This window comes from Pyxicephalus adspersus, chromosome 1 (genome assembly GCF_032062135.1).
Source record: "Pyxicephalus adspersus chromosome 1, UCB_Pads_2.0, whole genome shotgun sequence".
NCBI lineage: Eukaryota > Metazoa > Chordata > Amphibia > Anura > Pyxicephalidae > Pyxicephalus > Pyxicephalus adspersus.
Window position 1 is genome coordinate 167,667,155 of NC_092858.1, and position 27,305 is coordinate 167,694,459.

Consider the following 27,305-nt stretch of genomic DNA (forward strand, 5'->3'; position numbering starts at 1 on the left):
AATATTTGTTTGCAAAAATTATCTCGTCTGCTGCAAAACTCCAATAACTGGCAGTTCTTTCCAGCAGGACTTTGGTTTTACTATATATACTACTCCTTACTCATACTGCTGATCTTGGAACCACCTGAAACGTCTAAAGCAGAGTTTCTCAACTTTATTAAGATGGGAAATAACTTTCAGGTCGTCAGGGAACCCCTTCTATAATCCTATATCCACAGCTCACATTATATTAGTGTGGTGGTCAGTGGGAAGAATTCCTCTTACATTGCTGGCTATAGGGAAGAATGTCACTCTTACAGATACCCAAAAAGATCATTGGTATTGGTTAAATCGACCTGAGAGGAGCAAATTGCTCATTCATCCAGGAACCCCAAGCAACACTGGTTGAGAAAGATTGCTCTAAATGATCTTCATTATAAGTAAACTTTCCAGAGTGTCAGATTCCCGGTCCCCCTGTTGGAAGGCTTGGTGCGATCCACAGGCCTTTACATTCTGTAGTGACATATGGGCTGGTGGATCAAACCACAGAGCACAGCGGGGGAAGCAGTTATCCAACACTTCCAGAAGAGATTCTGAAGATTCTTGAAGAACATTGAGAACAATTGTCAACAAGTGTGGCAGCCGGGACATGCAAGAATAAATCTTTATAGTCAAAATGTTATTATTGTTGGAGTGTCTCTTTAAAGGTGAAATCTGGCCACTCTTTGAAAGTGGGATTTGGCTATATGACATTTCATATTAAAAGAAGGTCCCCTGTAATGGCAATCCGCCTCCAGTGCTTTGTAATTCCCCTCTATGTCAGGGCTGCTTGTTCATCAAATGAAGACATTGGGATGCAAAGATTACAGCTGATCCACCCCAACCCTGCCAGCCCCTCAATGCTATGACCAATGGGCCATGAATGGAATGGGTATGGAGATGTAACCATCAAGTGTAAGAAGTCATTTAAATGTGTGGCTTTTGCTTGTGATTGAGTTACATGGTACCTTGGAAAGGTTCAATATAAGGACTATTCTGCCAAAGTCAGCTCCCTCATTCCTAAACTATAATTCCTCCAGAGGTTGCTAGGAGTTCCTTGAGCAATTTGAAGATTCTTGCAGAGCAATGAGAACAATTGTCCACAAGTGTGGCAGCCAGGACAGGCAAGAATAATTCTTTATAGTCAAAATGTTATTATTGTTGGAGTGTCTCTTTAAAGGTGAAAGATCAGAAATATTGATTCTAGTTTCATTACCATGATGGTTACAATATGATGGTCAATAAGAGGGAGAGTTGGTTTGGCTAATTTTCAAGTCAAGTTTGCATTAGAGTCAAATTTTCTGCATCTCAAAGATCATCTCTGGTAATGACCTTGAAAAAGTCAAACATCATGGCTGCATATTTCTTCTTCCAGAAGGTATAGCCAAATCAGATTTAGGATTTAGGACCCAGAACCTGGGCATTATGCCTAATAACTTGTTACCCCAATGTTACCCCAATTAATAAAACCAAACAAATAACATGGACGCTTCCATTATCAGAAGAGGACAGCGATAGAAGCCTTCATGGTCCTCCCAAGCTCAGCTTACCTTTATTTAAAAAGAACTTTCCATTGAAAATAAAAGGTCCACCTACAGTGTCTGGACCCCTTCCCCAAATCTCTTCTAATGTAGACATTGGGATGCAAAGATTACAGCTGATCCACGCCAAGCCTGGGAGCCCCTCAATGCTATGACCAATGGGCCATGAATGGAATGGGTATGGAGATGTAACCATCAAGTGTGAGAAGTCATTTAAATGTGTGGCTTTTGCTTGTAATTGGGTTACATGGTACCTTGAAAAGGTTCAATATAAAGACTATTCTGCCAAAGTCAGCTCCCATATTTTTAAACTATAATTCCTCCAGAGGTTGCTAGGAGTTCCTTGAGCAATTTGTTTTATTTTTATCTCTTCCCAATGGCCAGCAATGTAAAGAGCATTCTTCCCACTGATCAGCATGCTAATATACTGTAAGCTGAGGATATAGTAATCATAGCGGGGGTTCCCCAAGAACTGAAACTGAAAAAGGGTTTCTCTGTTAATAAAGGTTTGGAAATGCTGCTCTAATTTGTAAAAGAATGAACTGTGTGCTGTATTCATATTGGAGAAGCTACAGTGGAGATCAATGCACAGCTCTTTGTTTCCCATTCTTGATGTGCAGGTATGTGGACAGGGCTCTATCCAGGCAAAGGGAAACCAAGAGCGGGCACGTAATGGGCATTCTGTGTGCATCATATACCACTGGCTGGTTCCACATGTCCCTTGCAATATTTTCTTTTCCAGCCACTACTGATGAGCTGATGGATTTATATGTCTGTATTTGATGATTCTTGCTAACAGAATTTCTCTTTGCTTTTACTTTCCTTCTGCCTACTTTCATGACACTCTACAGAACAAAACATCACATTATATATCATTTAAAAAGACTCTTTTTGTAACATAAATATGATCTTAGGGTTTATTTTTTTAACATCAAGTCTCCTAAAATAACAGAATCTTGTATAAAAAGAAGGGTCTCAGATTATAACTTATATTGCTATGCTTATGTGGCTATGTTGGTGTTCAGGTTCTCATTTCATCATAATCAATTTCTTTAATTCAGCATCATGGAGCCGCCTTAATGAGTCAGCACCGCTCCGCTGAACATTACAGGATACTGCAAAACACTACAGAAAACAAAAAGTAATAAAGGCTCACAATGTAACTTCAATGGTTTCATTTGCTGGATTTTTTTATTGGAAATATGTGAAATCAGTCTGTAGGCTGATATCCGTATCCAGCAGTCAGCAAGATTGCTCAAAGTGTCACTCTAGCCAAAGTTTTACATTTGATAGCATGGGCAGGAAGCAGAACCCATGTTGGTTTTCTATAAACTGAAATTAATTTTAAAGTAACAGCACCTTAAAAATGCCTCTCAATTGACAGCAGGAAAAAGAAAAAAAAGAATATTTGGAAATAATAATACAATGTGCTTTCATTGTGCCTGGATCACAATCCGTGTTCAATGTATCTCAAAGCTGGATGAGGTCAGGGCTGGACAAAATGATTTGACAAACCTCATTATGGGATCTTTATGAAACTGACTGTGTACAGAACAGAGAACCGCCTTCATCAAACTTATACTTGGTTGGAAAAGCACAAAACTTATTTTGTATGCTGTAACATGATCAGTATCCTCCAATGGAAACACCCTGACTCGATATTTAGGGGGGTATTGACTTATGTCTGACCATATGATGTATCAGCTTTTAATAATCCATAACATTTCAATTCACATTCTGAGAGGGGTCACAAAAAAAATGTTTGAATGCTTAAAAAAAATGCTAATAGATCAATTGCAAATAATCTAAAGCTTTGCTGAGTTTTCAGACAAACCCAAAATTTAAAGTGACCAAATGCTTTACCTGTCCACAATAAACCCAAGTGTGCAAATCATTCTGGGTAAGAAAAATTTCAGTAGTTCATTTCTAATATTTATAGTCAGTAGTAAAATACGCCTTCACCAAGTATAACAATAATTCTTCTTTCTTCTGAATGCAGGTCTAAAAAACAGCTTCTGGAATTCATGTATTGTACAAAAATAAGGGGATTTTAGGAAAGAAGCCTGTAATTTAGCTTTAGTCTTCCACATGCACCTCCATGGATTTTTAAAAGTTAAATAAATTGTTAGCCATTTGGCTAGGAGCTGCCACCGTCTTCTTTGCCACAATAAATTCTTCCTAAATGTATATAAAGGTGGAACTGCAGTCTATTTTCTTGGCAAACAACCATCGATCTGGATCTCTGCTGGCCAGCCGCCGTATCTGTTCCTGGAACTATCTGAATGGATAAGCTGCAGAAAAAAAAAAGAATGTTTAATATATGTGGTGGAGGGGACATCAGTACCAAGGTGTGGGGCAAGGAGGATTAAGCAGAGATCCCCAACTGTTACAAGAAGATCTGAATTTTCAAATGTATTAAACACATTCCAGAGATATCAAATTAAAATTTGTTTAATGATCACAATGGAAAGCCTTTCCATGTCCAGCATGCTGAAGGAGTACCTGTGATCTGTGTGGAGGCAATCGTCTCTCTGCAGAGGTCCCACACCCCTCCTGCTCAGAGCTAGCAGTTTCCAATCAGCAGAAGCATGAGTTCTCCCCAATGCAGAACACTTATTATTATTATGAATGATAATAATAATATTAATAAACAGTATTTACATGATGCCAACATATCACACAGTGCTGTACATTAAATAGGCTTTGCAAATGACAGACAGATACAAACAGTGACACAGAAGGAGGAGAGGACCCTGCCCAGAAGAGCTTACAATCTAAGAAATGGGGGATGTAGCACACAATAGTAGGGAAGATACACTAGCTCTGACTTGGAAGACCCAAAATAATACAATAAGTATGGACAACAACAAAATTTGGTATTGTGGCAAAGTAGAGCCACATTATCTAAGCCAGAGACTGAAACAGCCCATAGGGGCCACTTTGAGCTAAAATATTACCATGATATGATGTAGGCTGGCTCTGCACTAGTGAATGATGAAATTGATGTTCCTGCACAAGGACACCAACTGCAAGAAACACGCTGTTCCTAGATTCCAGGCCCAAGTGGTGGATGTAGCCAAAAGTAGGCCCTTGTGCAAAACTTGTGCAGACTTGGGGCCTCCAGATGAGCTAATTTGGGGCCCTTGTAGGGATTGGCTGAGAAGGGTTTAAGGCCCCATGTAATGGCACACACTGCACCTCCCTATATGTGCGCCTGGTAAGCCCTTTTCACCAGGGTCCTCTCCTCCTGAGTCACTGTCTGTCTCTGTCTGTCATTTGTAACCCCTATTAAACATACAGCACTGCATCATATGTTGGTGCTTTATGAATGAAGTTTACAATTTAATTTTCAGCGCTGCATAATATGTTGGTGCTATATAAATCCTGTTTATTATTAATAATATTATTAATAGGAATAATTATTGATATATCTATATAATATTACACCTATACAATGCCATCTACTTTAATACCGCACAAAGGTTAATATTTATGGTTTAATACAGAAAAAAAACAAATAGCGATCACTTTGATGGCATAATGGTGAAAGCCACCAAGTCACCACCAGAAAATGCCAAAGATTTGCCCATTGGGAATTCAGACCTAAAGGGAATGAAAGCCGTTGCAAATATGTGAATCCATCTCCAGGTACCTGGACATTGGAAAAAAATAAAACCAGCTACAAGTAATTTCAGAGAGAACCTGTATGCCACAAAAAGTTGTAGCAGATAAAGCATAGTGAATGCCTTACCTTTTCTCTTTCAAGATATTCTGGAACGGTGCCACCTTTAATAGCCAAGAACACAAACCCGGATCTGAATTTTAGGTTACGGATTTCTTTACTACCAAGGTCTTCAAAAGCTTTCTTTGCAGCATCGCTTAACCTGTAAGTGCAGATATGTTAGTAAGAAATTGCACCAAGACCCCCAATGGAGTGTACGTGACTTTTTTGCCCATTGGCAAAAGCTTGGAGCGATATGGAAGAACCAACCACCAAATATACCATTAATAGAAACCTCAGGTGCTCAGGCTGTGTGGCTTCACTAGTTTAGTATTCATATGTTGGATTTGCCAGGACTTTGTATGTTCTGAACCCATGAGCCGTTTGCAAAGAAATATGAACAAACAGCTCTTTTGTAGCACTGGAATCTACAGTATACTATTATTTTTTTTTTTTGTCTAAACAAAATCAGGAGACATCCAAAATCTGGAACCAGAACAAAAAGCAAAGTCTTCCAAGATTCACAACGAAGACCCTCCGTCAGCATTTGAATATTCTGCAGGTCTCTTCACCATTTCATCCTTTTCCAATGTATTGGAATATTTCATATTTTTACAGAGCCCTATTGTTAATGAAGGAGCTGCAGTTTGGGGCCCCTCTAAAATGACATTAGCATGTAAGTAACAGAATGGATCCTTACTTGGTAAATGGGTCGTCATGACTTGCCACCAGGATAATAAAGCCATTAGGGATCTGGTTTATAAACTCCACCATGGGTCCAGAGTATTCTGTCAAATAAAGAACAGACAAAAGTTAATGGATAGTTTATGTTTTTTCATTCTGAGCTGATGACACTCTGGGGGTTAAACTCATCTTGGTATCAATAATATAAAAAAGACAATGAACTTGTCTTGTGCAAAAAAAAAAAAATACAAATCTTCAAAATCTGCAGCTCTGCAGGGTCCGGTGCTGTGCTCTGTAGCTATCCTGTTTGCTGGACTATAGATGGGTTCTGCTCCTCCTCTAAATTGTATTGGAGACACAGTCACCTAGCCAATGTGCAAATACCAAACCTTTAGGAGGTAGGAAGGAGTATGGAATCTCCTCTTAAATTGCAGCGATCATCAACCCACTGTTCATGCAGGAGGATGTCTTTAGCCATGCCCAGTGCTGAGCTTATTCTAAATTTGGTTTCCCAGGAATAGAGTGGTTAGTATTAGTAAGTTAGCGATCGGCTAGTAAAAGCAGTGACAGAGTTTCTCTGTTAGAACTACAAATGCCCATTAGTTCCCTGTCTGTCCGCCAGATGCTGCTGTGTTATCAGACGGATATGCTATAGTTAGTTTTACATTTTGTTACCAGTCGTCACAGCACAGCCGTCACCCTTGTACATATATCACCTTGTGACTTTAATTATTTGTTCTGTAATTGTTAAAATGTTGTGCATACAATGTACAAGAACAAAAGGGAAATCAGCCAGTAGAGATTAAAAGGAGTTGCAAAGGGAAAAAACCTTTTCCGGATCTGCTACAAACAAGCAGCCAATGTCGAGTTATTCACCTGAATATTTCTTCCATGTCAGTGACCTACAGCAAACTTTTACTCCTGTTTGTTCAGGACATCGGAATGAAAATGTAAGAGCCTAGTGCAGTGTTGTGCGACCTTTTTTTTGCATGGGTGAAGCCTTAAAATAACTTTCAGATCACCAGGGAACCCCGGCTATAATTTCTATATCCACAGCTCACAGTATATTAGCGTGGTGATCAGTGGGAAGAATGACTCTTACATTGCCGGGAAGAATGTCACCCTTACAGATAGCCAAAGGGATCATTGGGGGCACTTAAACTGACCTGAAAGGCAAAAACTGCTCATTGCTCAAGGAACCCCCAGCAACCTATGGAGGAACTCTGGTTGAGAATATCTGACCTAATGGTTGCAACACATGTCCTCCATTACCTTCTTGAAGTGGAGTCACAAACCTGGAGGGCTCAGATATGCAAATACTGATTATTATATTAAATTGCTAGTCCCTTTACAAGGCTTTGTATTCATGCTCGGTCCACTTTGGTAAATAAAAGAATCAGGGGGGCACAGATAGGCACCAAAGTATTAGAGTTCCAGATACTCTTTCCAGGATCTTACTGCCCAATTTAGAACCCAAGGGACAATTGCAGCCTTTTCTTACTTGTACAGCCCTTGGTTCCCAGCAGTGTGTACTGGTAATGAAAGCATTGACCTGTAAAGGATTATTAGCAGAAATCTCTACTACCTTCATTTCCATTATTCCTCATTTGCTGCTTCTCTCTGCAAATCCCTACATTGACTTCCATTTCAGAATGAAACTTCTATTTTTTTCCTTTAAACCACTCCAAGGCTTTTATCCCAAATGCATATCCGGCCTAATAAAAAAATAACCCCAACCACCCTCTCCACTCCTTCAAATCTAATCTCATAGCGCTTTGAATAAAAGGTTGTTCATAACCGATGATGGTGTGATGATGGTGTTTATTACATATTGACTAAACTTTGATCACTGCAATCAAAAAATACAAGTTAAAGTTTAAAAGAATTTATCAATCTCTCAGCAAAATGTGGAAAAATATGTCCGACCATCTGCACGATGCAACTCAGTAACAGCTTTCCAAGAAAACAGACCAATTTTACTGCTTCTCCCTGTGATAATTGGTTCTCAAAATGTATCAGTTGTTATATAAAAAAAAAACGCTTCAGTGGGGACATAGACCTAACAGGTGTGACATTTCCTAGGCGTAGATTTCCTCTTACTTCCTGTTGTCCTGAGAATATGAACTAAGAATAAATCTTCCAACAAGGATACAAACAATAATAAAAACTTTGCAGTAGCCAAAAACCGAAATAAATCTCCTGGGTTCCACTTTAAGTAAATTAAAGATTCCCCTTCTATATATTGTACAGCAAGCCAGCAAGGTCAGTGAAAAACCTCACCTCCTTCGTACATGTCAAACGTCTTGGTGTCGGTGACTTTCAAGGTTTCAGCTGAAAAAGATGAAAACATTGAGAAGATAACAACAACGGTCAATATGCATGTACATGGTGGGTTCATAACCCGCTTCCATTGTTTTATTATAGGGTAGGGTGCCATCCTGATCCCTTATTTTTGGGTAACTCACCCAAATCAAGCATTGGTGTATTGGATCCCGGGGCACTGAATAGCCACATGCTTGTTCCAGGTAAAAGTAGATTTAAAACCTAAGAGGGCTGTGACCCGTACCTGAGCAAGGTGTGTCGGCACAGCCGCTTGTAATCCCCTCCATGTGACAATGCAGGACCACCAAGGGTACAGATGTCACCCCATAACAAGGACCTTTGTGGAAGGTTATGTGTATAAGGGTGTATTAAAAAAAATGTAAATTTTCTTTGTTGTAGATCTAGTATTCTCTAGGCTTTAAAGCAAGAATGAGGATGAGAGCCACAAGGTCAGCATGTGGACAAAATCCCTCATCTACCAGGATAACTGTACCTGCAAACAGTCCATAGTGTGCAATCAGACCCTGCCTGGTGGGCCTATAGTGCATTATGAGGATCAGCACGGCATAGCTAAGCAGGGGTCCGACCTTGCACATGCAATATGGAAGCATGGCAAAAAAATATATATATATACAAAAAGGTATTTAGGTACATTGGCATCGATTTATAAGAATTCTCACATTGTACTCTTTTTGTTTTCCTATGTATATCTAAAAAATGTATAATTAAAATACTTCTTTTCACCTATTTTTTTACCTTTATTTCAGATCTCCCACAGCTGCTGCGTGTCTACATGGCATTATTCAGGACGAGTTTCCCAATGATGAAACCCGTGCAGCATGGCGGTGGAATGCACAATGCTGGTGGGCTCTACTGGCACAATAGAGGAGAATGGGGCAGAATCCCCCCATAATAAGTGTTTGACGAATACCACCAGAAATATATTAATTAAAGAGGACAATATGGTGAGTGGGTATACATCCACTTTATTAAACCTGCAGCTTTACAATTTTAATTAATGGATATGTTTGAAGTTCCAGCATCGGTCACAATATCCCCCACATTTTTATACACTTACGATTGACGACGATGAAGTTGAATCCTCTGTCCCCGGGCTGCTTCGCGGTGCCTAATAATCTATGTGACAACAAAAACTTATTACACTATAGCCATGCAGTTTGTAATAATTAGCAATATCCTGCTTACTATGGGCCTGTCCCATTCCCCCAACTGCTCCAATCTCCAAATATTAAACCCTAGAGTGATCTACAAGACGAATTATTACAGCTTTGTGATCAAAATGCAATATTGTTTCATACAACAATTACCTGAATTTGACTTGGTATTAACAAAATTCCTGGAGACAGAACTCATATCGGGGAGGAGGCAGCACAAGAAGCCAGAAAGATGTAGTGCCGTGCAAGAATTAGTGGAACATAATGATAGGGGAATGAAGTGTAGGGGAGAGGAGTTCACCCTCAAAGTCTGATGTTTTTTCTTTTACCTCCAATCACAGGTTGGTACGTACTAAAACTGGCAAGTGTTGCCTAACTATCATGGCCTGTATGATTAAGGCTGTGCTATGTGGCATCAACGCTTCCATGGCACTTAGACCATGTCAGATGATAGTGACCCGAGAAGAACAGTCATGCTCATCTCAGGCGAAAATCTGACATGTGCATAGCGGTTCCCTAATGCCAGGCATTAATCCGCCACGGCAGACAGACTGATGAATGACTGATCAGGAATGGACTTTGTGCATTTCTATGTATTAGACCACAGCTGCTCATTCTCCTCTCTCCATAGAACAAAATGGTACTGTGTGTACACCAACAACCCTATGAACATCCATTGGACATCTACATAAGGCTAGAGACTCATACATGCGAGGAGAAAAGATTCCATAAAAGCGTTGAATAGGGTATAAAGTGTCTCACTTACATCTCATCTTCCAGACATATCTTGGGTAACGTTGATTTAGAGCCACCACTTCGTACACTGTACACGACCTCGGACGGTAAGCAGTTCCTCCACACTGCGCACTTCTGTTTTTTTGGTAGTGGAGCTGCCAGACAAAACCATAGAAAGAGAAGTTGCAGGATTAAAACATAAAAACAGATGATGAAATGTTAACTGGAAACAGAACTAAAATTTGGTTTAGGGGAGCTTTTGCCATAAGCGACAAGCATATGGCAAGTGCGCATGTCATTCTTACCTTTCTGTAGGTGCTCTGCACAGATGACAGGTCCAGGAAGCTGTCAATGCTGTATCCCAGATCATACTTACCAAGTTCCCACATTCCCCCCGTTTGTTTCCATTCCAGTGCTGCAGAAGGCGCACAGAATTCTATGGAGCCATGTATTGAGAAGAGCAGAGTTGATCCCTAAGAAGGCTATAGCGCTGTAATGTGCAGGCTTATCTGCCATTATTTCTGCTGACCCCCATTGGTACAAACCTGCCATCATTGCTGCCGACTCTTATGGCCAAACACTGATGGGCAGAGAAGTTACATTGTCTCCATGGTCTTGGTCCATTCACAGTGGTGCCATGTATAGAGCCAGGATTTACACCGCATGGTGCAGGCATGTGTAAGCAAGAAACAAAATGCCTCCATGAGAAGAGGAAATGTTTTTTGGAAAACAGAGATCATGCACTTTCCCTTTGCCAATAACTTCTCTCTCTTAGTAACTTTTTGTTTTTGTGGGTTTGGTTCCTCTTTCGAATAAAATGCAGTTCTCATGTTTTCATGCTTTCCCAACCTGCAGTAACCCATCTTCCTCCTCAACAGATCCATACTTCCGGAGATCTAGTTGAGGTTCCCCTGTTTACATCCAGAGCTGCAGTAGATGTTCCAACACATTACAGCTTTCTATGGCAGCGGTCGCCAACCTTTCAGACCTCATGGATCACTAAATTCATAATTTTAAATCCCATTATAATTAATTTTTGTAAAAAGATAAATACATTTGTAAAACAATGATCTTCCTAATGATGCCTGACAAGGACTGTGGAGGCTCTGATTCATTGATCAGCTCAGGGTTAAGTGAAGTTATACTATTGTTACTATTATCATTAGTTGCATAATCTTTGGTAATACTAAAGAAATGCAAAATATCTGTTTGCTTTTTCTCACTCATTATGGGTTTATTTCATTTCAATCCAAGACCAAACAAGAAATGATAGTTATCAAAGTCAAACTTTTTGATGCCATAACAGTTAAAGTAAATACACAGATAAGGTCATACTTACCTAAAAGAGCATCTTAGAAATAAACAAATAAAATAAAACAATTGGATGAGAATCAGTATTTGCGGTGACTGTTGTAATGGTGGGAACAATACTGAAGCGTACGGCTCGGCAACGGTTGCCTCATACAACTACACTGACGTCATGCTGTGCCTCCATTCAGAATATAGGAATATATCAGAACTTTATTTTTGTTTTATTATAATTAAATCATAAAAATTGCAAATAACGTCCAAAATTTTCTGTGGACCACTGGTTGGCGACCGCTGTTCTATGGCAGTGTTTTTCAACTTTTTTTGAGCCAGGGCACATTTTTTTACATTGAAAAAATCCTGCGGCACACCACAAATCAAAAATGTTACAAAATGACACTCTGTAGCTAATTCTTTTGTCTCTAACAATAAACAAGAAAACTATGTTACCTACTGCCACCCACTGACATGGAAGAGTATTACATTACTCTGCTAGTCACTACAGCACAGACACTCGACAATGGTAATTAGATAATTTCCCATGGTACACCTAAAGATCTCTCATGGCACACTAGTGTGCCGCGGCACAGTGGTTGAAAATCACTGTTCTATGGGACCATCTCCGCTCTTCTCCAAACACAGGCCCATAGAACTCTGAGATGAAAACAAACAGGGAAGATACCAGAACTTGGCAAGTATCATCTGCAAAACGCTGGGGGGCTTATTTAGGTCAGATGAATGGATAAACATAATAATAGCACTTTATTGGTGGTTATCCTTCAAAATGAGCCTGGCATCAGATATACTATCCCTGTTAATTGCAGTAGGTAAAGAGGAATTGTAACACCCTTTAACACAGGGATCACAGCCCTCCCCCTGACAATTAATTATTCTGCTTCGCTCTCCAGAAGACCAGAACCATGCTTGCATCATACATGGGCATCTCTACTTCCAGGACTAATTCATGGCACCAAAAGCCTAAGAATATGGTCAGGAGATTGTTGAAGATTAGCATCAATTGGAGGATGCAGAGATCACATGACCAAATGCCAAGGTTTCAGGTTCCTGCACAAAGGAGATGATCTAGATCAGTAGTTCAAAGGGAATACCAGCATTTTTCATCCCCTATCAAAATGACTGACGTATGAGGGTTAGCTGGTAGCATAAACGGCCTGTCAATCCAGTTTATGTTCCTCCAGCATCGCCATGCAAACAGACTTTCTCAGAGTCACCATTTTCAAAAAACAGCCACCCCCGATTATATCTGGCACACTGGTCAGCAAGGAAGCTTGCATTGTACAAGTGGAGTTTGTTGAATGTTGGCTACACAAAAATGGAGAAGTTATAGGGCAGCTCTAGCTGGCATTGGTGGAGGGGGAAGAGGATGGTAGGAATGTTATTTATCCATACAATTCGTTATTAGAAGCAGGTCATGTATATATTCTCTGTCTTTATTTATTCTGTTCAGGAAATTTGGCAAATTTGTATTTAGGGCCTTCTTTTTTCTTCTGTACCAGGCAAGGCCCAGTTAGGGCACGCAGCCAGGTCGCTGCGCATTTAGGGTCCCCCTCTTCATGTTTGCCCGGGACCCACTTTTTGTTTAAAACTGTCCCGGCTACCAGGCTAGAATCAGGTTTTCTGGATCCTTTAAAACAGTAAATATATTCTTTACTTATACTTTTGGCCTGGAGCCAGGGAGTCCAGGTAAGCTAAGACCAAACAGGATGTAACACTAAACCGTCTCTTGAATCTTTTGTTTCTATGAAATGTGCATTTGTTCATGTTGCAAAAGAATACCTGGAAAAGTACCTCCAACAACACACAGCACTAAAAAACAGGTTGCAAAATTGTTTTGAAATGCAGCAAATTGTAAGAATTTTAAGAGCGGCCATTCAAGCAAACACTGGTAAGCAAAGCCAGATGCCCGTCAGGGCAATAAAGGCAGGAGCCTAAAACCCCCAACATGCCCGGGGCTGACCCATTCGAGTGCTTAAGGGCCAGGATCTGCACACAATTTTGGAAAGATCCAGAACATGCTCGGTTTATACTAACCTATATGTGGCCCTCAATGGCTAATGTTTCCCAGCCCTGTGCTAGAACATGGTCATTCAAAACAAACGATTCCTAAACTCGCAATATGGTTGTGCACCAAAAATTCACGCAACCACCAAAAAATGTAATTCTCAGTTCTATGAACGTTCCAACACAATGGGTTCCTATATGCTATTATCATTAATTTGCCAGAGGTCGTAGGCCACATATGATAGTGCACAGAAGAACGCATGCTGAGCCGGAGGCTACCAAAACCATAACTAGGATGTCTGAACAATGATATCTTTGGTCAATATAGAAGTCTACCAGGCTCTATGAACTAGTGATATATTGCTGCATGGATGAAATCATTGCTAGAAGTGGACCTTTGTTCCTCGAATGTATTGTTCATTTGTAACAAGCCTCTGTATTAGGCATAAGGCCTGGTGGGTGTCCAGGGAAGCCGTCAACAACCGTCATTCTCCTGCAGTACACTGGGGAATAATTATTCAAAGCTGTGCACCTTGGGAGGATGTTCTTCAATGTGTTACTCCTAATAATAGAACAACATGAGAATGCTCATTAGAAGTCTACACTTTCCTGGTTCTCACAGGTCAGTCAGTGACTATCCTCAGCATTTAGGATCAGTAAAATAGCCGGGGAGAATTGACCTGTAAAACAAGTGGTCAGTAATGGCAGCCATGTGTTTACCCTGATACATTCCTTTTAGTGTAGTCTGATTGTCATGCAAAACACTTCTCAAATTATAAAAAATCCAAATGCATGAAGGAAGACAAACTGAACAGCCTGTATGACAAATCCATAAGGTGGATCTCCAGACAAAAGTCTGGATGAAAGTTAGGAAGTGAGTGTGTCTTTTAATAAAAACATGGACAGCAATAAAATATTGTATTTGAGTAGAGAAGGATTTGGGGATTGGGTCACAGCATGTGGCAGGGAAATGACATTTTCCTTTAGTCTCAAGGTCATGGAAGCAACTTTCTGTTAGGGCACAAAAACTTTCTCTAACTTTCTGCAAATAAAAGTAATCAACACCCCACTGCCAAACCCTTTGGTGTTTTTTTCACATATAGATCTTCTGCCCATTGCCATAACCCTTGGTACCCCTCCCATGTACAATCACATTCCCACTGTAATAGCCAGAGCTGCCATAAAAAAAATGTATGGTCCCCATTCTAGGAAAACTTTCTAAGCCCCTTACCCCATGTCTAAAAGTTCCAGCATTGCAAAAGTAAAGTTCTTTATAATAGGGTCTGGTATAGAAATTTCCCTTGTGGCCTTGGTATTAGCCTCGGGTGCGTCTTTCATGCACATCTCCTGCCGATTGTTATGGCTGTCAGTCATCTAATACACATCTCCAGCTTTACTGCCATGGCATCCATATTTTCTTTCATGTAAATCTGCTGCCCAAGAGGACAAAAAAAAAGAATGACAAAGATTCAAATAATTTAGCACTCTTTAAAATGAAAAACAGAAAAAAAAGGTTTCTGCCCCTTTAACACAGGAAGCCGTTCATGTCTATTCAGAGCTGTAAAACTGGTTGGGCCAGCTAAGAACAAAAGTAAATGCTCTGATCCCACAGTGTCGTCTTCACTAAATAATGAAGTGAGCTCCTCCTAACGACCGAGGAATTGAAAACCTCAAAAGAATAGAGAAGGTGTTGTAAAAACATCACCTACATAATACTCTTGGGGTCAAAGTTGGCTGCATAAGCATAGGTGAGGTGTAAAAATGTATTTGAAAAAGAGTGGCCATGGCTTGGAGAGGTGTAATATGTTGCAGGATACCTACGACAGGTATCCCAAGAGACTTGGAGCTGCTCTTTCCGCGAACGCCCGAGATTGGGGCATTTTCCTCCCAATTAAAGTGCCGATCTCTCAATGCGCGGTGGAGAAAGAGGAACATCACCCGATCTCACTCCCGCGCAGTGCGAGATTAGGTGACATAGGTAGAAGTCGGAAGACGAAGGAAGAAGATGGCCATGTCCAGTGGATCCTCTGCAGAAAGAATCCAACATGGCTCAGGACCGAATGAAATCCAGGTGTGGAGGGATCCAGGGCTCTGCAGAGGTAATGGTAATAGTAAATTTTTTAATTATTAATTAACAGACCCTGGGAATTAGGGGAGTGTACAGTAATATGAATCTTCACTTGTGGCACTACCTACCTTCAAGGCAGTGAATACATCCTGGTGAACCATCAGGTCAATCACCACCTTATAAACATGGCGTCCCCTTCTTTTCAAAGTGAAAGTGGCAATCTTCTAAAAGTGGTTGGGAAAGGTTGCTACTTTAAAAAGTAGAGAGATCAGTCAATTCACCTTTTTCTAAATCAGGTTGAGAGTTGGTGGATTCTTTTTAAAGGTTTGGATACAAAATATAGGTCTGATTTAATAAATCTGTAAAAAAACTATTATAAATTGATTATAAATCTTTTTAAATATGAGGTCCATAAGCTTAAACGGACAGCAAGATTGCAGTATGGTTATCACTTCTGGAAACCGTGTCCGAAGTTGGGATGTCACGTGTATCATCTCACCCAAGGCCATCCATAGGGAATGAATGAGGGTGAAGTGAGCAGTTCAGTACCACCCGCTGCCATATGTTGACACCCTGGCTTATTAAGGACCACGCAGTGGTTGGAATGCCAAGTAGCTGGCATGGTGCCATTACTGGAAGCTTCTGTCACCTCTGATCATCTAACCTTAACCCTTAAAATTTTGGATGCTTGGCTAGATTGACTAAAACTTTGTTTGTCAATTGCTCAAAATTACGACAATCCTCTGACAATCTCCCAGTTTGCGTGTGTGGACATATTGTGGTGTTATTATTGGAGGTGTGGTGTTTAAGATTGGCACAAACATCTCCAGAAAATGAGCTAAGCAGACAGGTAAGGTGATTTTTAACCAGGCTGTATTGAAAGAGGACCTGTCATACCTGGAATTTGTAATAATGTGAACAGTCATCAGATTTTTGCATTAAGCCAGTCAAGGCTAGTTCTCTTTAAACACAGTACCTATAGGTAGATGTAAAGCCAATCACGTATCCCACATAGAAGCTTTACTTAGAGGCGGCAACACTATGTGATTGTCTATCAAATGTTTCAATGCAACGCGTGGATGGTGCACGGTTGTTACTAATTAAAATCCTGCCCAAAGCAATGCAATGTAGCCATCATGAAGGAAGACTAGTAAGTAACTCACACTGGTAGTGAGGTTGTGCTGTGTTTACTGGTTCCACACTCCAGGAAATGCTGCTGCTCAGGAAGATGTGCCAGTTCCATAGAGTATGAATGGGGGCTGAAGTGCCGCCAGCTGTCACATGTGCTTTTTGAGCGAGGGCTGCCATGTGAATGCTCAAGCGGCTGGCAAAGTGTGCAATGAAGACAGATGTGAACCTTCCCTAATGATGGGCAGAGTCACCAATAGGCTTCTGAGCAAGCTTAATTATTGGGCCCTTTCCCATTCCGTTATTAATAGGACTTAAGTAAGAAATTAGAAGTAAGCCACATCCACAGTGAGAGGGGTTCAGAACGCACACAAAAAAAAAAAAAGGCCCCAAGTCACTGAGGGCCCTGGTGCAACTGCACAGTCTGCACAAATAGTATGTTTGCCAAAAGTAAGCATAATGTTGCTGCAAAGAGAAGCAGCACAGGCACCAATGCAAGAATGCTATACAGCACAGGCACCTTTACAAAGACCCCAACCAACTTCTAGTGCCTATACAAAGACCCTAATACAGGTGCACACACAATCACAGCACCTATACAGAAGAGGCACATATACAAAGAACCCTAGGCGGCTGCACGGAGAACCCTATACAGCACAGGCGGCTGCATAAAGAACCTTATAGAGCACAGGCGGCTGCATAAAGAACCTTATAGAGCACAGGCGGCTGCATAAAGAACCTTATAGAGCACAGGAGGCTGCATAAAGAACCTTATAGAGCACAGGAGGCTGCATAAAGAACCTTATAGAGCACAGGAGGCGGCCACACAAAAAGCAATATACAGCACAGGCGGCCGCATAAAGAACCCTATAAATCACTGGCACCTACGCAGACTCCAATACTGCAAAGGTGCCTATGAAAAGTCATTATATAGTACAGGCACCTATACAAAGACCCTTATACAGCACAGGTGCCTATCTTGTGCTATGGAGAAGACTAGACCGCTAAAAGTCAGATGTGAAAAGCATTTTCTATCAGTGTGATCTGGAACGGTCAGACCTCCTCAGCCAAATATTGGTGACCTCTTAAATTTGACAGCTGTCACTGGAACAGATTTGACCTTTCATTTTATGTTCCAGGGAATGTAAAATGTTGGATTTCAACCAACTTCCAGTCCCAGTGACACTGATCGTCAGAACTAACAGATACCATGAGTCCTCCGGACAAGGGTTCTTATTATATCCAAAAAAATAAAACATTTCGCTATAGATGCACTCCAGGAAATTCTGCTGAAGAATATCACAAAATCAAACACACCAATTAAACAAGACTTACCTTTAACTACAGGTTTTTCTCCAATCCGTTGTACGCTGCCGATGGCGGTCTGTAAGGAGTCTTCAGGTAATATCTCAGCAAAAAAATAGCCCAGGTACCAAGCAAACAGGGAGGCGAATATCAATCCGGTCGCCTTCACCGTATCTGGAAACACACAAAAACACATGGATGAACTCAGAGATCTGTTTAAATCAGCCCGGACCTGTACAAAAATGCTTCTTTACATAAGCCCATCATATAGATGGAGCTGAATGGATGCAGAAATTCGAGATAACACGTAAAACCAATTTAGAAACTTCTAAATTTATCCCATCTAGCACCAGGATAAAACACACTACGGTGCCAAAGTTTTAAAGTCCCCAAAGCTGACTTTTCTCTATTCTACTACAGCAAGAATTCACACAACTTCTGACATGGGACATGGACAGATATGCAACCCAAAGCCTCTTCTATGAAAGAAACCTCTCCGTTATATCGGAAATATCACCCAAGAGCCAATACCCATTTCTACTAAATAAGGGACAGATGAGTGCTCGGTTCCCTTCCTCCTGTCCCGCAGACCTGGACAGAGCTGACTTATACCTAGAGGTCATTCAAAACACAAAGAAGAAAAGATTCAAGTGCCAAGTGCAGAACTCATGGCTCATCTACAGAAAGCCTGTATGTTCCAAGGGTTTTTTTTTTTAACAGATAGGAAAATATGACAGCCAATCATCCCCCCCTCCTAAGGATCATCATAATGAAGACTGGACTGAGCAGTGCACATGTAATGCCTCCATACTTAAAAATGGGTAGAAAACTGCAGAACAATAAAAATAAAAGTAAAGGAGGGTTGAGGGGGTTCCCAGAATTTCACTTTATAAATTGTGATGCTGTCATGTCTTAGCTCTCCATTAAAAAAATATTATATCCCCGGCTGCCCTGCAGAATCAAAGGCTTTTGCAATATTCGAGTCTCTGAGAATCCTTTTTTAACATGGGGGAACCTTTGAAATAACTTTCAGGTCTTAGGTCAGGTCCCTTCTAGAATCACTATTACTACAATGATCAATAGAACCTGTTTATTGCTAACAGCAAAACGTTTCCAATAATCCAATGAAACTGGATCTCCTACTAAAGAACAAAAACTGTGGATGGGTCTAAAAACAGCCCCATAGATGACCCAATCCAAAGCAAGCATGCTCCCAGTGATGATCCATGAACCAATCACCTGCTTCATAAATCAGCCCCTCTTCCTAACAATACACTTTATGATCAGATTGCACACTTGTATCCCGTAAAGCAGGTAACTGCACTGGTAGATCTACAGGAGATTGAAGAAGATTTTATGAGATTTGGATCCCAGCCTTGTGGTAAGTTTGGTGTGATCACTTATTGCATTATTTTACACACAATCATAGAACAAATACGGCTGAATTTGCTTGAACAATGTGTATATGCTTTGTAAACAGAAGGTGTGTGCATAATAGGGTGATGACAAAAGCTGTCTCCATATTAAACGAGCCTGATAAATGACAGTAACAAGGACACGAGACACATCTAATTTGTAAAGCTTTTGCTGTCTCGGTGAACTGAATGCACAACTTTTGTACGGTTCAAATAAAAGCAAAGCTTCAACCAAAAAAATTACCCAAAAAGCTCCAATATTCACCTACAGTCTGCAGTTGTTCCCTGCATTGCTTCCTTCCCACCACAGGATGTCCCCAGTCTGATAGCCACTATCATTTACTTCCACTTACTGCAAGCCCAGATCACCCCAAACCCGTCCCAGCCTGTGGCTGGACATTAATATGGAAACAATAAGCACAAGAATCCTGGAACACAAAGCCATTTTGCATAATATTATTTGATGAGCTTATTTTTTAGTTTTTATTTGTTGCATGTTACTAAGCTGGGAATAGGAGGAAACAAGGAAGAGAAAATACATGGAGATCAAACTTCAGCTATAAAATGTAACGTTGGTTAAATATTAGCTCAATAAAGTATATACATACATACATGAACACGCAATACAATGAATGGGTAAATATGAACTAACTTTTACATTTTAGATACACGGGATCAAACTGCTACTGTGAGGCTGGGAGAAGAGAAGTGCAGTGCGGGAAACAAGATTTACACAAAGGTGTGGCTACAGTGCAGATTTTAAGACCACAATCGCCATGGCCAGAAGTGACATGATGCGCAAAACGGTAAAATAACTATGGTACCGAAAATAGCCCATAGGTGCAGATTTATGAACCTTTACAGATCATCCATTGAAAACCATTAGCAAATGATGACCCTAGGATTATTGCTGATGCTATGCCGTGCACAGGAAAACCTAACATGTATTAGTGGTTTCTATACAAGTGCAGTGTTCTCCCCAGCCAATTTTAGCTGGGCACACCAACCGGCACTTTTCAGTAACCACCCGGCTGTTTTTGGGTGTTTACTGAAGAGTTGGTCACCACCCACCTACAGCTTCTTCCCACCCAGCGTAAACATTTCTAGGGAGAATACTAATGTGCATCAAACGCCCCAAAAAATTGATTTATTTTAATACCATTTTCTTTACTTTTTTTCTATTACAAAAGGAATGACTTGATAAGTTTTTGAGCAATAAATGTTTCCCCAGCAGCTTCCACATTGGTTGAGGTCAGACACTCCTGAACCTGGAAGCACTTCCCAAGCATGTCCAGATTCATTGCCACCACAGCTCAGATGTTTCCCGTCTTCCCTCGCTCTCCATTCCGAGGTCTTTGGAGGGCCCAGGTAAGCCTGGGACACACTTAGGAGAAGGAGGGGATTAGCACTGGTCACACCAACTACAACATACAGAAGTAATTGTCATGTTGAAGTTCATTTTTTGCACAGCCTCAAGCTGGCTCTTCGATAACTTTCTGGTGTTGCCCGGTGTTTTTGTGGAGAATTGGCACCAGGGTGTAATTTATACCCGACAGTGGGTAATAAAATGGTAAAAGGAGTGCAGATGTAGCAGCCTCAGTGTGTGCTTTAGCTCCGGTTTACTTTAAAAAAGGAGCAAAGTGCAATGCAACAAGCACCATCATAGAAAGTGAATCCCGTTCTGGTTTGCGGTGACACATTTAGAGCGGTTAAACATTAACACAAGTGACATGACACATCTGCCATAGGTGTGGTCACAGAATATTATTAGGTGGACTAAACCCCAGCTGAATATACAATGAATGCAGCTTTGTATTCATTCATATGTGAATAATGACCCATTTAAATCTACTGTATGTCCAGCGTTATTTCCATGGTGCCACATGTTAAAGTGCGTTGCCCTAAAAAATTACGTCTAATTTTTGCGCACATAACCCATTTTTCTGACACTCTTATGCATTAAAATGCTAGGTGTGAATACCACCGCAACAACATAAGGATCAAAATGAAGTGTTGTGGTTACCCAATGCACTATTCTCACCAGAATATTTTTTAAACCGGGTGGGAAGAACCTATAAGCAGGTGGTGGCCCTGTATTGTTACCCAACTTTTCAGAAATCACACAAAGACAGCTGGGTGTGTACTGAAAAGTGCTGGGTGGTGCGCCCAGATAAAAGGGGCTGGGAAGCAAACTACAATGACTTATTGATTGAGATAATTATATATGACATTATTTCTTTACAGCCAATAACATGATAGGAGGAGAGAGCAGAGATCACCTTATCAGTCTGCCGCTAATCTTAGGCTGCGTACACACGTGCAATAATTGTCATTGGAAAGGATCTTTCACGATCCTTTCCAATGAAAAATGAATGCACGTTGCATGAATGAGCGCTGTACATTAAGCACTGTTCTGCTTTATAGAGAGGGGAGGAAAGTCGGATCCGCACCCCACTGAGCTCTCTCCCCTTCACTTCCATTAAGATCGTTCGTCATCCATGGATCCGCCAGGACAGTCGTTGGGACAATGGACAACGAGCACTGTACACATGCCAGATTTTTGTCCGATATCAGCCCTGAGCTGATTATCGGTCGAGAACCATTGCACCTGTGTACACTGTCCAATCAGCAGACCAGAGCTAGGTCGAGGTCACCTCCTTTCTTCAGACAATGCCGGGTTATCCACCTGACTGTAAATCTCACAACTGGACAGACAGGTCCAGAAATTTGGGAGGTAATTGTGCACTATTGTTTTTATTAAAGTAATATTGTTGACAAACAAGATAGTGCTATGGAAACCAAGAAAAAAAATCAGACAATGGGATGTAAGATCTCAGGCCAGATTCTCTGGAAATCCAACATTAAGGCAGCTGTTGCCTTGGGGAAATGTTTGCATTAACCCAACACAAGCATTGGTGTGCTGGTTTGCTGGGGTAATGGAGCACCAAAGGCACCTTAGCAATGCACCAAAGCTCAATGTGCTGCATTTTATTAAATATGGCATGCTTGACACTGATGTGCAGGAAGGGAGTGCTATAATACAACATATGCAAGGTAACACGCTGCATTTCTCAGAGTGCAGTCAAGGTATGAACAAAGTCCTAAGACCTCAAACAGATATTTTGAGTGGAAACGACCTCTCCTACATGTTTTTAGTGACAAGTGCTGTACACAAAGCACCATTTTGTTGAACAGAGAGGTGATGATGGAGGACAAGCAATTGGCACCCCACTGTGCTCCCCTCCATGAAATGCACAATAGTTTTTCATCAATCTGTGTATTATTGAACAACACCAAAGAATTACTGTACATGTCAAATTTCTGTCTGACCATTCATACCATACAACTATTATATAACGTGTAGATATCTCAATGCCCGCCGTCAAACAGTCAGAATTCAGTTTCGTCATATTTTAGGAAAGGAAAGAATTTCAGGACTGACACCCTAAAACCAGTTCTGTCATTGCTCACATTCTCATGTTGAGTGACAACAAAGTCTACAGGGGACAGCGAGGCAAGCTCATCCAATCAGGAGACAAAGAAGAAAAATGCCAACAAACAGGTTGGTGAAGAGGATCAAAAGCCAAGAAAAAAAAAAGGTCATATTACTGCTCGGATATGGTGGCTGCATTTGTTTTATTTGATTTCCACCTGGTGATCCTGCCAGTAACACACCTCCTGTTCACTGGTGGCATTAGTGAACTGTAGTGTCATTCATTACAAATGGCACCTCAGCACAACAATGCTTTATTCCAAATAACACCCCGACGCACCAATGCTTCATTCCACAATGGCACCCCGGGACACCAATGCTTCATTCCAAATGGCCGCCCGGCGCATCAATGCTCCATTCCAAATGCCACCCTGGCGCACTAATTTTTCATTCTAAATGGCACCATGGCGCACCAATGCTTTATTCCAAATGGCACCATAGTGCACCAATGCTTTATTCAAATGTCACCACAGTGCACCAATGATTTATTCCAAATGGTACCACGGCGCACTGATGCTTTTATTCCATGTGGCACCACGGTGCACTGATGCTTTATTTCAAATGGCACCATGGTGCACCGATGGTTTATTCCAAATGGCACCATGGTTCACCAATGCTTTATTCCAAATGGCACCGAGGCGCACCAATGCTTTATTCCAAATGGCACCACGGTGCACCAATGCTTTATTCAAATAACACCACGGCGCACCAATGCTTTATTCAAATGGCACCACGGTGCACCAATGCTTTATTATATATATATATATATATATATATATACACACACACACAAATATTTAAAATACATACAATGAGTAGTGTTGGTGGAATTTGGTTCTGTTTAGTTTGTCCAATTTGACCTCAATGTTTGGGTTTATTCAGCAGTCGAATACCACCAAAACATGGCGGCTCAGTGGTTAGCATTCTGGCCTTTGCAGCGCTGGATCCCAGGTTCGAATCTCGGCCAGGGCACTATGTCCATGGAGTTTGCAGGTTCTCCCCATGTTTGCGTGGGTTTCCTCCGCATACTCAGGTTTCCTCCCACATTCCAAAAACATGCAGTTAGGTTATTTGGTATATGATTATGATAGGGAGAATTAGATTGTGAGCCCTATTGAGGGGCAATTAGTGACATACAATGGACTTTGTACAGTGCTGCCTAATATATTGGCGCTATATGAATACTGTGTAATAATAATAAATTCTATAGGTTTATATTCTGGTCTACAGCCAACGGCTATTGACAGTCTGTCATTGTCCACCGGCCAGGTTGGACGAGCTGTATGATATACCCATCACAGCGGCGATGCCGTCTCTCCAGGGTGCAGCACAATCATACAATATATGCCATGCTAATTATTTGCAGAAATCAGAGATTTGTCTCTTGACATGTTGTAAAGATGCCCTTTTGATAAAGATACCGCACACATACAAATATACATATACAGTATATAGGATGACAATTGCCTGCCCCTAACAGTTTGATGCCAACCTGAATGGACACATTGGAAAATGTTGAATCGTTTGGAAAGAAGACTCACAGCCAGACTAGATTCCTGTCTTTTAAAAACTATAAGACTTTAAAATCAAGGTGCAATTGCCAAGAAATACTTTTTTTTGTTATTTACAATCATTAACAAACTGGCCAATTCTCTGAACCCTGGGCACTGTATGCCATACCTGTCAATGCCAGGTATAGCGTATGGCTCAGGAACAAAGATCGGGAATATTTAGCTATATATGCTTTGGGCTGAATGATCAATGTTTGGGTTGAATTTAGCACGGACCTGAAGCCAGAAGCCTAAAAATGAGTGAATGCGCAACAATCCATACACTATATCTAATGATTACACCAGTGACCGGGAATTTATAGGCATGAAATTGTCTAACGTGTGTCCAAAATATTACGTAAAAACAGTCTTTATAATGATCCAATAAAATTCAAAAAAAGAACGCTATATTTGCCAGCAGTGTTCTCCCCGGCCCCTTTTATCCGGGCGCACCACCTGGCACTTTTCAGTAACCACCCGGCTGTTTTTGGATGATTACTGAATAGTTTGGTCACAATACAGGGCTGCCACCAACCTAGAATTTCTTCCCACTCAGGTTAAAATAAACTTCTGGGTTCAACACTGCAGCATATAATTATTGTCTGTGATTGAGCCACCAATTCATTTGTGCATCAATAAGCAATTCAACCCCAAATGGCACAATGATATTACAAATGGTCATCTACGCGTTTCCCCACATACAACTCATATTATGGTGTGTAACTGCAGCAGATCAGCTTAATGTAAAGTGAGGGTGAAAGCCAGAAGGAAAAGGACCAGAAAATGGACATCAAATCATCCTACTCACACATTCCTAAAATATATTAGGGGTATAGGAGGCAAAAACAAAGTAAATCCCAGGCAGGATGCTGATACGACAAGTTGTATATTGTGTCATATCATACACAATATACAACTTCTGTACATTCAATCAATATTTATTGAACTTATTTTATTGTTTTGTATTGTTAGGTTATTCTTATGCTCTTTTTCTATGTGTGCAGCCAATATCAAGATTGGAGGTGTAAGTAGAAAATATTTACAGTAAAGTATTTGAAAATCTTAAAAAACTCCACTTGTACAAAAGAAAAAAAATGCCACCTTTAGGCTTTAGGTGTTGATAATGTCATCAGTTAGCTGCAGGTAGGAAGGAGGAAGCGTTTCCTCATTCTCCTCTCCCTAGTGATCTGACTGTAACATTCGCAGGGCAATCGTCAGACATTTGTGAGAGAGAAAAGAGAGCGGGAGAGAAAAGAGAGCGGGAGAGAAAAGAGAGCGAGAGAGACAGAAAAGAGAGAGAGAAGAGAGAAAAGAGAGAGAGAGAAAAGAGAAAAGAGAGAAAGAAAAGAGAGAGAGAGAGAGAAAAGAGAGCGCGCGCAAGAGAGAAAAGAGAGAGAGAAGAGAGAAAAGAGAGAGAAGAGAGAGAAAAGAGAGCGAGAGAGAGAGAGAGAGAGAGAAAAGAGAGAGAAAAGAGAGAGAAAAGAGAGCGCGAGAAAGAGAGAGAAAAGAGAGCGCGAGAAAGAGAGAGAAAAGAGAGTGCGCAAGAGAGAAAAAGAGAGAGGAAAGAGCGCGCAAGAGTGAGAGTGTGAAGGAGGGCGCGAGAGAAGAGAGGGCGAGAGAGGAAAGAGAGGAAAGGGCACGCGCGCGCCCTTGCAAGAGAAGAAGGAGTGCGCGCAAAGAGGGGGCGGACTAATTTATTAAAGCTCCCCAAGGCTGGAGAGAATACTCTTTCAGCAGTAAACCTGGGTGATCCAGCTATTCTGGAATAGATCCAGTCCAGGATTGAAAACATTTGCTAACAAATGACTTTTAAGAAATCCATTCCAGGTTTGCTGGATCACCCAGGTTTAATGCTGAAAGTGTATCCTCTCCAGCCCTGGGGAGCTTTAATAAACCCGGCTCAGAGAGAGAGGAGGGAATATTTATATCTACATGGGGAGTGAGGAGAAGTAATGAAGGAAGTTGTGGGCACAGGTGAGGAGTTGGTATGTGGGGCCCCAGGTTGGACCCTAGGATCTGTAGCTCGGACTCACACACAGGTGGATACATGATACAGGTATCAGTGCTGTAACATTGGAGTCCCATCCATACATTATATGCACACAGACCCCCCTCCCCCCGGCAGTTTTGGGGTCCCCTCTTACTTGAAGACAGGAGCCTGACGTTCACCATGGTTGGATACAGCAGCGCAGACAGATATTCTCTGAGCTTTACTGCGCATGCTCCGCAATCGACTCTTTCATTGCTTCTGTCCCCGCCCTGGCCGGGCAGGTCTGTTCAGTAGAAGGGCAGATAATGAGGGGGCGTGGTTACATTCCTGGCAGTACCGCTCTGGTGGGCGGTCCTTACACACCTGTTGGGATCCTGGAGAGACATGCGCCTCGCAGGTAACTTGTCACCGCCTGGTTATCACCCTATGATTCCAATAACCTGCTGAGAACTCAAGTACAGTGCAGGAGCTTTGGCTTCAATTTCTGCTATGTATGCCAGGTCAGAGGCTCAAAATAATAATAATAAACCTTTGGGATTATACTAAAAAAAATTAGTTTGCCCCAAAATATTTTTTCATAAAGTTTCACCATCATAGAATAACACATTGGAGTGAATAGGAGAAGTGAATTTAGGTGGATAATTATGGGTGCAATGGGCATCAAAGGCTCCTCAGGTTTATGGAGGCACCTTAAAACTATCCTGCCACAATATTCTCCCATCAGCCTAATTTTGTTTACAATTTTCAGAAAAACGATGTTAAAAAATCAACATAAATAAATACAAATAAAAATGAAAGTAAACTTCAATATACAACCCCACCCAAAAAAA

General features: G+C 41.1%; 1 protein-coding gene across 1 annotated transcript; it reads right to left on the reverse strand.

The window, feature by feature from the left end:
- Positions 1 to 2,447: 2,447 nt before the first annotated feature.
- On the reverse strand, positions 2,448 to 26,746 carry FAM3B (FAM3 metabolism regulating signaling molecule B). Its single transcript, XM_072398306.1, has 8 exons — positions 26,630 to 26,746; positions 18,058 to 18,201; positions 10,228 to 10,351; positions 9,365 to 9,423; positions 8,245 to 8,295; positions 5,981 to 6,068; positions 5,311 to 5,443; positions 2,448 to 3,850 (listed from the first exon to the last, which is right to left on the reverse strand). Exons 1-8 carry the CDS (start codon positions 26,655 to 26,657, stop codon positions 3,767 to 3,769), a joined length of 711 nt encoding a protein of 236 aa, XP_072254407.1. The 5' UTR covers positions 26,658 to 26,746; the 3' UTR covers positions 2,448 to 3,766.
- Positions 26,747 to 27,305: the final 559 nt, after the last annotated feature.